The sequence below is a fragment of the Zophobas morio genome, unplaced genomic scaffold (genome assembly GCF_036711695.1).
Source record: "Zophobas morio isolate AGI-343-1 ecotype UQ-CSIRO unplaced genomic scaffold, CSIRO_AGI_Zmor_V1 ptg000030l, whole genome shotgun sequence".
Lineage (NCBI taxonomy): Eukaryota > Metazoa > Arthropoda > Insecta > Coleoptera > Tenebrionidae > Zophobas > Zophobas morio.
The window spans coordinates 15,145,973-15,160,561 of record NW_026972135.1 but is presented as its reverse complement, the minus strand read 5'-3'; the positions used below and the strand labels follow the sequence as shown (position 1 = coordinate 15,160,561).

The 14,589-nt window shown below is 33.9% G+C and overlaps 2 protein-coding genes across 3 annotated transcripts; one reads left to right on the top strand and one right to left on the bottom strand.

The window, feature by feature from the left end:
- Positions 1-4,564: 4,564 nt before the first annotated feature.
- Positions 4,565-12,851, top strand: LOC135138128 (cytosolic 10-formyltetrahydrofolate dehydrogenase). 2 transcript variants are annotated; one of them, XM_064068005.1, is made up of 8 exons: positions 4,565-4,655; positions 9,687-9,840; positions 9,891-10,125; positions 10,178-11,293; positions 11,348-11,569; positions 11,619-12,006; positions 12,065-12,435; positions 12,496-12,851. In XM_064068005.1, exons 1-8 carry the CDS (start codon positions 4,653-4,655, stop codon positions 12,749-12,751), a joined length of 2,745 nt encoding a protein of 914 aa, XP_063924075.1. In that variant the 5' UTR covers positions 4,565-4,652; the 3' UTR covers positions 12,752-12,851. The 2 variants fall into 2 exon arrangements, with proteins under 2 accessions (XP_063924075.1, XP_063924074.1); XM_064068004.1 differs by lacking the exon at positions 4,565-4,655 and adding an exon at positions 9,452-9,558.
- Positions 12,852-12,860: 9 nt separating this feature from the next.
- Positions 12,861-13,775, bottom strand: LOC135138130 (tetratricopeptide repeat protein 12-like). Its single transcript, XM_064068006.1, has 4 exons — positions 13,488-13,775; positions 13,280-13,428; positions 12,987-13,230; positions 12,861-12,932 (listed from the first exon to the last, which is right to left on the bottom strand). Exons 1-4 carry the CDS (start codon positions 13,762-13,764, stop codon positions 12,880-12,882), a joined length of 723 nt encoding a protein of 240 aa, XP_063924076.1. The 5' UTR covers positions 13,765-13,775; the 3' UTR covers positions 12,861-12,879.
- Positions 13,776-14,589: the final 814 nt, after the last annotated feature.

Here is a 14,589-nt window from a genome sequence, read left to right as displayed (position 1 = left end):
ATATTTTTGTTTTAAGCAATTGCCTTTTTTATGAAATCACAAATAATATTATTTCTACATACCAAAATTAATTTAACATATATTTAAACTACCACTGCTACAGAACCCCTACACACCAAACCGAAGGTTTAAATTCCACTACGAGTGGAAACGAATGGGTCATTGAATTTAATTTTTAAATTTGGACACCACAAGAGTTTTTAAATCTCTCAAACAAGAAGTGATTAATAATAACTTAAGAAAAACCATCCAGCACAACTAAAATAGTTAATAATAAGTGACTTTCTACGACCTGTTTTAAATTAACATTTACATCGCTAAAACAATTATTGAAAAAAATAAAGCAAATCTACAATCTTTCACAAAAAACTCTTATGAAAAGAAATATTTAGCATAAAATTACAAATTTCTTCACTGTCGGTACTGAGTTATTCACTTACAGGTGCGAACGAACAGTGAACAAATTCATCAGATTAGTGGCTATTTAACTGTCTAATCCAAAAATTTACTCACTCTATAGGTTTCCGGACTCAAGATTTTGTAGTGCAGAAGATTGAAGGATTAATTACTAATAAAATAACCTTATCCTTATACCAATTCTAATTACACATGTGGATTAACATCCCGCCTTAAATTGACATGTGAAAAAAAAATTGAAAGCCGGCGAAAAATTCAAAAATTCAAAATTTGGCCTTGGCTGTGATCGTCTAACAAAATGGAACCCTACGTTGTGTTTTTGAAAAATGGCGGGATGCGTTCAGATGCAAATGGTGGACCCCAAGGTTGGAAAAGTACCGCTAAATAAAACACATATTATAGAGGACACAAAATTATTTGAACTTTGGATGAAATTTAAATGAAATCAAATTAAACGTTCTGAATCAATGCAATGATTTGAATATCACAAAATTAATAAAAACAAAGCAAAATCTGAATTAAAGTCACTGGATACACAAGTTATGGGCGAGTGGCGGCAAATTTAAATTATGGCAGTCAACAAGAGTACAAAATTTTAAAAAAGAAATTATGCAGCGGCAGTGGCATCAGAGTGTGGCGATCGACTATGTCAATTTCATTCTAGAGTACAACAAAAATACTCATTTGAGTTTGGGGCTCCCGGTCGTAGCTGTTCTCCCTCCTACGCTATCGCAAGCACTGTCGCGAAGCAATTCTCTATTACGGACAAGGCGTATATACAGGCCGTTATGGTCGCAAACTCGCAGTTAGGTCCCGATTATCTCGAAGCCGACAGCGTCACGTCATCTCGACCGTCCCTGAATTCTATTCTAACCTGCATCTTTTGTGCAAGTGGCGCGATAAATCCCGCCAGCTCGACTAGGAACCGCGCACTCTGTTTCCACCACGTGTTTCGGTGTTATTTAACCTCAATTCCATTTAAATGTTCAATTTTTATAACTCTGATATTAAACTACAACTGAACAAATGTCAAAGTTTCAAAAAGAGCAATAAACAACATTTAAATTCGCCATACAATCTCGTGAAATTTTAAACAACAAATAATTCTCATTTGAGATTAAAATTGGACATCAGATAATTTAAACATTCATCAACAAAATAGTTATAAAACAAAAACTAGCAAGCATGAAAGTTTACGTTCAGTTTAAATTATACAACAAAGAAAATTACTGAAGTACTGAAGTTAAAATTGTGAGATAGAGAAAAATTGTAGGAGGTGAAAATTGCAAAGCTAACAAATTTAGATGAGATTAATATTTGTCACACTTTATCAACGATTCAAACAAAGAATTTATATGATGTTAAATTATGCCTTCATCCAAGTGATTGGTTACTTGAAACAAATAGCTTTGATGGTTTACATCGTGAACTGTTTACCCCAAGCAAAACACATGATAAATAAACACAAAAATGCATTAGGCGTTGCGAGGAAAGCTCCTCGGTGATGTAGTTTTTGGCGTTGCGAGAAAGTTATCTCGGTGATGTAAATTTTAACGTTGCAAGGAAATCCCTCGGTGATGTAATCAATCTTTAACGTTGCTAGGAAATGCCTCGGTGATGTAATGATGATAACGATATTATGAATTTTGTTATTTAACTGCCGTTAATGAACTATTAGCGATCTTGTGTGAGAAATTAAGAAGTGTCATAATGTAACACTTAAGTATATGCATCCATAAACTTATTTATAATTAGAGAAACAAAATCAAACGAGTCCTGACTAAGTGAATTTCATGAAAACACCTAGCAAATGTCTGTTAAATTGTATTAGCACCAGTCAACGATTAAAATCCTAACATGAATTGTTAATTTACAAACAATGAATTAAATTTACACGTGTTGGCGTCGTTCAAAAATTCACATGTTTTCCGACTAAAAAGCCGCAAGAATTAACTACGCGTGTTGGGGAACACTGAGGACCGTCGTGATGATCAATTACTCGTTAAACAAAGGCTTTCTCCCTTCATTAATTACCAAGCCAACTAATTTAACCTAGCTAACTTAGAACCAAATCAACAATGACCCTTTCAGCTTGTTTTCGCCATGTCGCCATCTTGTCTACTAAACCGCCCTCTAACTAAAATTTCAAGCAGACTACTACCCACTATCCGAAAGCGCTAACGTGCACATGGTTGCCTATGCCTAACGATTTTTTTTATTGATTTTTTTTCAAATTCAAATTATTCAAATGTGATTTCGCGCCCCTATTAATTAACTTCAGCGCGAATATTTGATTCAAATTAGGTTACCACACCCTTTACTAAAATTGAGCAAACAAAATAGATCATACCCTAAGCCAAGTTTGATCTCAGGTAATAGTTAGTTAACACGCAATCGAAAGTAGGTATTTTCTGTTCGACTACCAGATATCCTTTTCCGTCTGGTGGGGAAGCGAAAGATACCCACAACCAACAACATTTGAAAAAACCCATGAATTTGGAGGGACAATTTTTTTTTAACAACCGAAAATATATTTCCTCTCTAGAGAAAGCTGCCAAATAAATATCTATGGAACTTATTTATCCCGCAACAAAGTACAGTATTTTAAAGTCAAGAAACTGTTAAAACTACAAGCAGCTTAAACTACAAAAAGAAGTTTCGATGGTAAAGTTGTACCACCTGTTTGTTGGACAAGGGTCAAGGTGCAAAAGACTGGCTATATTATCGAAATGCTTAAATTTGCTTTTGAATCCGAACACCACATTTTGTTGTTTTGTGGTTTTCTCACTACTAATCAGCCCAGCAATGAAATGAACTACAGAACTTTGAATTTGTCCTACGTATTTATTAACCTTGTATTGTTGGTTGCAGTCTTGACACGCTTGTTTAAATTTATTTAAGTATATTAATATCTGCGAATTGTGACTAAGCAACTTTATATATTAGAAAGATCTGTTTGTATAAGTACATTGGCTTTATTAAAAATATATTCAACAATATAATTGCCCTCATTTCGTGTGTGCTAGACAAAAATAAACTAAATTTCTTTTCCACAACGAATTTATCGTTCGTTGACAGACAGGTCAATCTGATTTGTGCGTCAATCCCTAGACTCCGGCGATTTTTGAGGTTGAGGACCTTGTATTCCATTACTAAATGCACTTTTACTCCTCGAATGTAAGCTAAGGAAGTATTGTAATACAGCCCATCCGGCCATGAATATGAAAAAATAGGTACCCCATTTCCATCTATCTGGTGTGAGTGACATCAGAACTTGGCATAGTAAAAGTTGTTGAAATTGTATAAAATAAGATACTCAGGCACTTGTGTTTTATGAATCTGTCTTGATTTTTAACCTAGACATACATATTTGGGAAAAAGATCAAAGTTGTACAGCAACATTTTACAGTTTAATCTTGAAACTGCAAAACCGATTGCTCTGAAATGTTGCAAACGTTTTAAGGTTGTCATAAGCATCGTTAATCAAAATTTATCAGTTTATTATTATTTAAATAAAACTAAAGTAATCCTGATGATGATGATGACGTCGTCTTACCTATATTATGATTTCTATACTTCACAAGTTCAAAAGGTCGAGCAAACGTACGATAACTTTTTAATAATAACCGTTGTAAAAAAAATGTGATACATCCAGGACTCTTTGGTAATACCGAAATTTTATCAAAGTATATGTACCTACCATAATTTTATCTCTTATTTAATATTAATTTAAATAAACAAAGTATTAGCAATATAATGTGCCTATAATCCGACGTTTAAAATTTTGAGTGTGCATTAAGGATTGTAAATAATGTTTGTAATATTTTATGCTCAATACGCAGTAACAGTTTTTATAAATCGATTACATCACTTTTGTGTCTATTTCGAAAATGTTGAACATTGATGGCAAATTTTGCAGGATAAAAATATCGTCTCTAATTATATATCACAACATTTTAAACTAATAAACCACATGCAAATACGCAAGGAATATTGAAACAAATGATATATAATTACAAAGATAAACACGAACAGACAGACCACTTTTGATAATATCTACTGCAAATTGCACAAATGAAAATAACGATCATCACGTGGTTACATGACCTTAAAAATACGTATTACCTTTCGAACTTAAAAAGTAATATATATGATTTCGCACTAAGGTATCTGAGCTTTTCCGATAGCATAGTCTGAGGTGTTGGTAATCGACAGTTATACCCACCAACAAAATTATGGTAAGTCACTTTTAGATATTTATTTTCCAAAGATATGTATTATTAGACATAATTACAAACATTAAGGAATATTTCGCGTGCGTCGTAAATATTGCTAGTACCCTTGCTACCCATGATATGGATAAAGTGAAGGCAAAAAGGCTGAGGAGTTCATTATTTATCTTCACAAAACAATAAACAAAATTAAATTTGCAACACTCGACAATATACGCATTTTATTTGCACAATTTTATTACCAAATTTTTTAGTGACCAAATTTTGTTAGGATAAAAATATTAAAAAGAAAAAAAAAAACCTTTTATCCCAAAAACTCTTCAAAAGAAGTGCATAGAACCGTTTATTTATAGATTTAGGTTAACAAGAACACCTCTTGCTAAATTCAAAAATATTGCTATTTTTAGCCAACATTGGCAAATTGAAGGAGATTATTTAAACAATAAATTTTAAATCTAGAAATAACCAGTAATTTCATATCAGAAGTGACTCTTCACCTTATGATATAACTTTTTTCTCGAATTAAGTTCACGATAAATGAGATTTAAACGGAAACACAAGATAAACAATATATTTGAACTAACTTACATAATAACTGTTTGCATTTTAACGAACATTCAGAATTAGATAAATTAATGCTGAACGCAGTTTACTCGAGTGTGATGGAAATTTTTGAATTTGACAGAAACAAAAGTAAATAACCACAACTTACTGAAGAAAAAAGAAAAGAAAATCACGGTGAAAAAAGACAAATCAACTTCTCCACATTATATTTTGGATTTTGTGGGAACCTAACGTAAATATTTTGAAAACAATTTTTCGACTTTCGGTTTCAGCTTGAAAATGAACATTCACAGACATAATTATTAAAATTGCTAGAAAACGTTTAAACATTTAAAATTTAAGTGTTAGAATGCTAAGAACAAACCTCAGTTTTTTTTTATGTTGTGAGGGTCATGGAAAGTTATATTTTACACAAGCACTAGTGGTACTCATTCCTTTCGTTTATACATAAGTATATATTTCCTGATATTAAACGATATTTAATTATTTTGTGCTACAGTGTACAATTTTGAAAACTTATTTGTAAATATTTGGGTTTTTAAAAATTTTGATTCCCGATTCTTTGAAAATAATAAAAGTTATAATTTAAAAATAAATCTGGGTACCTGATTTTCAGTGAAGGTCATTTTTATCATTATTAAAAATATAATTAAAAACTAGTTGTCCAAGTTAAGCAATTTTCCAAAAAATACGTCCTACCTACCTTATTTTTTGCACTTATTTCAAGAATCCAAATTAACCATTAGATTTTATAGAAGAAATCACCATTAGTCACTTTCTAAATTATGGGTGTAAATTTTGGTTAATAAAAATAAAAAAAACATCATCGGAATTGTACCAGAGCCTCTCTATACCGTAATTATTGAACCAAGAAGTAACTTTTACTTGCAACAAAGATGTAGTAAATTTGAGAGCAACGTAATTACGGGTTCTATTCGTGAAAGCCATCCAATTTGTACCAATAAAGTTTAACTGAAAACTGGTAGTAACAAATAGCAACATAATAACCACCTGCTTTAATTCTAGAAGCAAAAAGTAGAGGACAACAAACCTAAACAATGTTAATTGATTAGTGCATTCGTGGAAATCGCGTTCGTCTTCAATAAAATTTATGTAGTTTATCAATGAGATTATTTAAAAATAAAGGGGAGTCACTTTGAACCGGTATAAATGCAAATCATGGTTCATGCTGCAAACAAAAACAAAAATTTGTTAACCACTGATTTGCAATACAAGAATCGCGTATTATTTACCTCGAATGTTTTTATGTTGCGAAAGAACTGACAGTAATTTAATCATTATTCTAATGGAGTTTCTCTTAACTGGTTATATCCAGTTCTACCGCCAAGAATTATGACCTGTTGCCCGATTTATCCAAACACATGTCACGTTACGTGCGTTCGCATCTTATAGAAGCTGGTCCGGAAATAGATGGATAGAACGACTTTTTGAACATTAGCTTGACCCAATTTGTGATAATTTAGTGTTTTGCTCTACTAGGATTCAGGATATCACGTGTAAATTCAGTAATCATTTTTGGTAGATAAATTATAATCCACGCAATTGAGAGTAGGTAGTGACCGTGATTAAACTTCATTTGATTTTTTCTGAAAAAACGAAAGTTGTATTTGTTATGCTTCATAAACTAAGGAAGTTTAGACTATCTTTACAGATTTTTGAAACGTGGTTATAGTGTGCAAAGTTTTGAAGACAAATAAGAGTAAAAGTAAAAGTAAAAGGCGATAAAACCAGGAAAGAAAATTAAACAGAGGATAAATAGCCATGAGAACGTATAGAGATGTTAAATTTATTAAAAATAACTTGAAAAATATAAAGAAGAAAGAAAGACAATCAAACCAAGAGAACAAGAAACTAAAAAGGAATCATGTATAACATTTGGACAGAAAGTGAACCAAATTGTTGATTTTTTTTTATGCAACACTAAAGCTATTAAATAAAACAAGTTAAATCTAGAGGATACAGACAGAAAAATAATCACCGAAGAAAAAAAAATACTGAAACGATGGTGAGAATATTTTGAAAGTAAGAACATAATGAGAGGAAGGAATAAAAGAGCAACATACAAGTAACAACATATAGAAGATTCAAGAACTGGAACTAATAAGAGAAGATGACATGATGGAAGGCAGACAAAAAATAAAATAGGTTAAGGTACCAGGAAGAGAAAATATATGTAATCCCAGGGATAGTAAGGTTTGTGGGAGAGACAGAGATAAAAGAATTAACTCAACTAATAAGTATTTACCTTTGAAAATTAAAAAGAAAAGTTTGGAACTCGAGAATAATGTTGCCAATATCTAAAGATGGTGACAAAAGAGTCTGCTCCATTAGGTATAGTTATCCCAAGAAAACCTACGGCAAATAAAATAGAGAAGGGAGTTTTCTTTCACTTAAGAACATATTACACATGGTAATTTCTCGTAGAAAAACAAAGATTTTATAGTTAAGCTCCGCCCCTCGGCTTACGACGAATAAAAACAAATCATCAAAATTGAAATAGGGCAGGTGGGCGGGGCTTATATTTTGTCCTTTGTTTCTTAATATACGTAGCTATCTTTTCTCAACAAGAAACTTAGAACATGGTTAAAATGGCACATTTTTGTAAAGAAATAGGGATTTTGCAATTATGGGGTGGAGCCTAATTGCAAAATTGAGATTTCCTTAAACAAATTTTTCATTTTAAACATGTTTTAAGTTTCAAAACAAAAAGACAAAAAGTACGCCCGCCCACCCGCCCTATCTAATTTATGTGATTGAAGAATACTATGTATATTAAGACAAAAAGGCAAAATATAAAACCCCGCCCACCCTCCCCATCTCCATTGTAATGATTTTTTTTATTCTTAGAAACTTTAAACACGTTTAGAATGGTAAATTTTTGTAATGAAATATGGATTTTGCAATTAGGCTCCGCTCCTAGATCTGCCAATTAATGAAAATTTCATTACTATTTAGATCGAGGCGGATGTGGGTGGGGCCTAAGCTTTGGCTTTATTTTTTTCGTTTTTAATTTCTTGTAGAGAAATAAGGATTTTGTAGTTAAGCTCCGCCTTCTTGGCTCACGACGAATAAAAAAAAATCATCACAATTGAGATAGGGCGGGTGGGTGTTACTACATTTTGCCTTGTTTTTTTTGGTAAGTGTAGACTTATTTCGACAACAAGAAACTTAAAACATGTCGAAAATCGTAACTTTTTGTAGTAATCAACTTAAATCCTCCATTTTTCTTCTACAACCCCTTTAAATACGGCAAAAGTTGAACATCAAAGTTAGTATCAACGGCAACTTGGCAACGGACTTTATAAATGACAAACGTTTGGTGCCAATCAAATCAAAAACAGTTTGAATGCCCGAATTTCGAATAATCTTTGTTCTACTGTAAATTTAAAAAATAAGGTACAAATTGACGTCCTAAATGATATTTTAATGTCACATTAAAGCATTGTTTTCAACGGAAAATAATTTTTTAACAGACTCCCCTAAAGCATTGTTGCAGGTTGGTATTCCTGACTTCGTGTGATAATACTGGACCTTATAACACATGTTTTTCAGTGTACTATTATAAAATCAATGCAAAACTCTTTTATATTACCTATGATTATATTATTCTTTGTTACTTCTCAGCAAGTGTCGTAGTAATGTCGTTATGTTCACGTTTTTGGCCTTTGACATCTCCTAATTCGCAATATCTTTTTTTTCAAAAACTTCATAAATCAATGCGTCATAAAAAATGTGGTCTGGAGTGGGGTATTCTACTTAATTTAATACGAACTTTTTATTTATTATTGTATTATTTGTTGACTACGACGTCATTTTTAAAAGTGGTGTATAAATCTTTACTTATCAAGGATGCATACGTTGATCTTATGCTTCAAAAGTAAGGGAAGTTCTCGATATATAACTATCATGTTCTAAAATACGTTTAATAAAAAGACAGGGTATTAAAACAAATATTAATGCCGTCATAGCTTTGAGACCATCAAGCCAGAAATGTTATTCTTCAAAAAAATAATAGACTTTTCAAGCCTTTTCGTCAAATTTGTTTTTCGTTGGTGTTAATTTAAAAAAAAAAACTAAATAAATTAGTTATGAATTATTTCCGTCATGTTGCATCATGCTGCAAATAATGACCATCCTGTATGTATAGAAAGAGAAAGGAACTAAGTCGTTATACAGATTACAAGAAATCACCAAAGATAAGCTACTGTTCAGTTCCTATAAATGTCCGCATACAATTATAAGGCAAATTCAGTCGTCTTATAGAAATACAACTAACAACAAACAATATTGTTAAATAATAATCTTCTTCACAATGCCACCAAACGTAAGTGTTCTTTCCATTGTTATTTTTATTTTTGTTTTTTTTTTTTTTGAAACTGGTTTATTAAAATTTATGCATTAAAAAAATAGTTGCAAAAGTACACTTATTATTATTTTTAATTGTTTTTACAGCAAAGCACAATCACCAATACTGTGCCTTTGAAGATTGCCATCATAGGTCAAAGCGCTTTCGCAGTAGACGTTTTCCACCGACTTCGCCAGCATGGTCACATAGTAGTCGGCGTCTTCACAGTTCCGGACAAGGGCAAACGTGAAGATCCTCTAGGTATGTCCATTTATTTATGTATGTATAAATATTAATGTCAACGATTCCAGCGAAGGTAGCCCAAGAAAACGATGTCCCGATTTTCAAGATCAAGGCTTGGCGCAAGGCCGGCAAGCCTCTACCCGAAGTCTTAGACATTTACAAAAATGTTAACGCAGACTTGAACGTATTGCCTTACTGCTCACAATTTATTCCCATGGAAGTGATCAACTACCCAAGACTGAAGACCATCTGCTACCATCCATCGCTTCTGCCGAGACACAGAGGGGCAAGCTCCATCAACTGGTAACAAGTTTTTATTTATGTTTTGCGAACTTTATATAAAATTAATTTTAAGGACACTAATTTGTGGTGACAAAACAGCCGGGCTTACGATTTTCTGGGCAGACGATGGTCTTGACACTGGACCCATCCTTCTCCAAGAAAAATGCGAGGTTGCCGAAGACGATACCGTAGACACTTTGTACAAACGCTTCTTGTATCCAGTGGGTGTTACTGCTGTGGCTCGAGCTGTCGACCTTGTAGCTGACGGAACAGCTCCTCATGAACCCCAGACCGAAAAAGGAGCCACTTACGACCCCATGCTGAATAAGCCAGAACTGCAAAAAATCGACTGGAACAAAACAGGCCTCGAGATTCACAATTTCATACGAGGAATGGATTCTGTGCCTGGAGCAACCTGCAGAATCAGAATTCCTGGCGAACCCGACTTTCAAGAAGTTTTCTTGTTTGGGTCCAGTATTTGGAAGGGTAGTAAACCTTCTGGGAACGAAATTGACATTGAAGGTGCCGATCTTGGACTCATTCATGAAGACGGGTTACTAATTTCTGGACATGATGGCGTCCTGGTGAACGTAAAAAGAGTGAAAATTGGTGGACGAATGAAACTAGCTGCTGTTCTGGATCAAGTTACCAAACAAGTAACCGTGGAACTGACACAAGAAGAGAAAACCCAAATTGATTCCATTAGGGATATCTGGGAAAGTATCCTTAATTGTGAAATCGAAGAAGATACCGACTTTTTTGCCAGTGGTGCTGGATCGATGGATGTAGTTCGTCTAGTTGAAGAGGTTAAAGATTTAGTTAAAATAGAAGAACTGGAGAATGAGGATGTTTTCATGTCCCCGGTTTTCTCCGAATTCTCGTTAAACGTTATTTTGAAAAAGAGAGGAGGCACAGGAAAACAAGAGGTCGAGTTTAGAGCTGTTGAAGTGGAAGCTAATGGAATGAAATTGAGATTCCCGTGCCAACTATTTATCAACGGGGAGTTTGTGGATGCTGACGGTGGAAAAACTTTGGGAACTGTGAATCCGAGTAACGAAGAAATTATCTGCCAGGTGCAATGTGCTTCTCCTAAAGATGTAAATAAGGCTGTAGCTGCTGCCAAAAAGGCATTCGAAAGTGGAGAATGGAGCAAAATTAGTGCCAGGGAAAGAGGACAACTTCTTTACAAGTAAGTCTTAGTAAATTTTATCACTAAAACAAATTAAATTATTACTGAATTTAGATTAGCCGATCTAATGCACCAACATCGAGAAGAATTAGCCACCATAGAATCTATAGACTCCGGGGCAGTTTACACCTTAGCCTTGAAGACGCACGTTGGTATGAGTATAGAAACGTGGCGATATTTTGCCGGTTGGACTGACAAAATCCAGGGAACAACTATCCCAGTTTCTCATGCAAGACCCAATAAGAATTTATCGTTTACCAAAAAAGAACCAATTGGGTAGGTCTCTGTTCTATGTTTTGTTTCACTTATTCATCCCTTTTTTCAGTGTTTGTGGTTTAATTACACCCTGGAATTACCCCTTGATGATGTTATCTTGGAAAATGGCTGCGTGTTTAGCTGCTGGTAACACAGTGGTGATCAAACCAGCCCAAGTGTGTCCTCTAACGGCTTTAAAGTTCGCTGAACTGTCCGTAAAAGCTGGAATTCCTCCAGGTGTTATCAATGTACTCCCTGGTACGGGATCAGTCGCCGGACAAGCAATTGCTTCTCACCCTGATGTTAGAAAGTTAGGATTTACGGGTAGCACGGAGATCGGACAAGTAATCATGAAGAGCTGTGCTGAGTCGAATTTAAAGAAGGTGTCTTTAGAGTTAGGAGGAAAGTCTCCATTGGTTATTTTTTCAGACTGTGACTTAGATAAAGCTGTCAGATTGGTAAGTGTAAATCGATAACTATCAAACTAACTAACCCTTCCATGTGACAATTGTTTAGGGGATGCAAAGTGTCTTTTTCAACAAGGGCGAAAACTGCATTGCGGCAGGTCGTCTCTTCGTGGAAGAAAGCATCCACGATGAATTTGTCAGAAGGGTGGTCCAAGAAACCAAGAAAATCAACATTGGTGATCCTCTCAACCGCTCAACGTCACACGGTCCCCAAAACCACTTAGCCCACTTGAAAAAACTGCTAGAATACGTTGAAATAGGTGTCAAGGAAGGTGCTAAACTTGAATATGGTGGCAAGAGGTTAAGCAGGCCTGGGTACTTTTTGCAACCTACCATCTTTACGGGGGTGGAAGATCACATGTTCATTGCTAAAGAAGAATCTTTCGGGCCTGTCATGGTTATCAGCACGTTTAGTAATGGGTGAGTTTTCTAGTAAAATCAAAATCGAATTGGCTTAGTTTGAGCTTGTTTCTGATAAAGGGATATCGATGGAGTACTGAGGAGAGCTAATGCGACTGAGTACGGTTTAGCGTCTGGAGTTTTTACAAAGGATTTGTCGAAGGCGTTGAGGTTTGCAGAAAAAGTTGAAGCTGGTACGGTGTTTGTTAATACTTATAACAAGACCGATGTTGCTGCTCCATTCGGTGGATTTAAACAATCTGGATTTGGAAAGGATTTAGGACAAGAAGCTCTCAGTGAATACTTGAAAACAAAATGTGTTACAATAGAGTATTAGTGAGAACTGATTACATTATACATTATTACTTTTAAGGTTTAAATTATTACAAACAATTATGTAAGTCTGTATAAAGAAATAAAAAGTGTGATTGTTATAATCTGTATTTATCATTTATAACAAAAATTTTAGTTCCTTTCTGTACTTTCTTCACATTCGGTAGTAAGGTTTTTCACAAAATCTGCAATTCAGAGAGTAGTTAGGAAACTAAAAGAAAACCTACGTTTTGCCTCACCATTTATAAAGTTCAGTTCACTAACGTTTCTTTCCTTTGCCTCTTCCACAGTTTTTTGAAAATTATTCATTTCACCGCTGAAGTAATAAGCTTTGGCCAATAATAATCTTGCTCTTAGAGAATTTTCATTAAGTTGCAATGCAGTTTCACAGTCCTTGATTGCTTTGTCGTAGTGCTTCAAGTTAATATATGTAAGAGCCCTGTTTGAATATAATATGCAACTGTCGCGTATTTGTTCAATTGCCTATAATTAATTTAAACTAGCGATATTTATACATAATTTCCGTTTATACCTTATCGTATAAAGATAAAGCCTTTTCATATTCACCTCTCCTGAACGCCAAAGTTGCTTGTTTTTTAAAAGTTTCCATTTTTTCTCTTCTCCTTAACTTGTTTTTGTATCTTCTATCTGCATCCTTAGACACTTCTTCCATGAATGTTTCTATACGTTTTATCACAACGTTAAATTTTCTCAAATTACGTTCGTGCTTACCCATTTACCTGTCGACTGAGTCTCTGGATTATCTTCACGTAGAAGAGCTTTTCTATTAATGACAGTTCTGTCATTTTTTATTTTGATATCGATAGTGTCCTCGTTGAGAATGACAGATTTCTCTTCATTGGATTCACCTAGGTAGTGTTTAGCTTCTAGTTCTCCAACTTCTTGCACATTTTTTTCATTTGAAGCTAGTTTCTGGATTATACTGGAAACCTGATTTACTTTGTACATAAAATTGTTGAATTCTTCGCTGAAGGGTTCAGAGTCGTCAGTCGACATTTTGAGAATGACGTGATATGATATTGACAAAACAAATATCTGTTGTTATGGTAGAAACAAAATGGTTCCCAATGAGGGCACGAAAAAATCAATTTTGCAACAATAATTATGGTTGTCCTTGGTAACAAGATGTCTGTTTGTGTTTCTTCTTCGATGAAAAGTATTCAAATAAAGCCATTTTCAGAGAGTCGAATTTCATGCATCCTTGGTGGTGCATATTTCATAGAATACAAAAATGTCCAGTTGTTATTATTATACAAAATAACTCAAAAATGTTTAGGTTTCAACGTTTATTTTTACTATTTTTTTCTGGTGTCCATGACATAACAATAGGCTTGCCAAATGTAGGAAGTGGCAATATTAAAATAATTCTTAAATCAAATAAAAAAATACGCTCGGGAAGTAAAAATCGGATTGTTTTGAGTTAATTGGAACCAGTAGGGCGAAAAATATGAGAGTAATAAACAACACGAAATGTTATATTCTCGGAATTAATACGGCCTCGGAAAAATGCCTTGGGCAATTGAACGTTTCTCGAATAATAATATGTTCTTACATTTCTTGTTCCTTAAATAATGATTTTGTTATATAACGGGTGGGCTTAAAGTAATGAGAATAAATATATATGTACTATCATCGTAAGATGGTATAAAAATAAACAATGCCCACTAATTGTTCGTCTGTTTAAGGAATACAGTTCTGATAGTAATTTTGGTCCCAATTGCTAGCGCCTGATTGCTTTCTGATAAAGGTCTTAACACTACCTTTCCGATTATTTAACAGTAGATGATTTAGAGAACACTAGATGATAATGCTATAACCTGA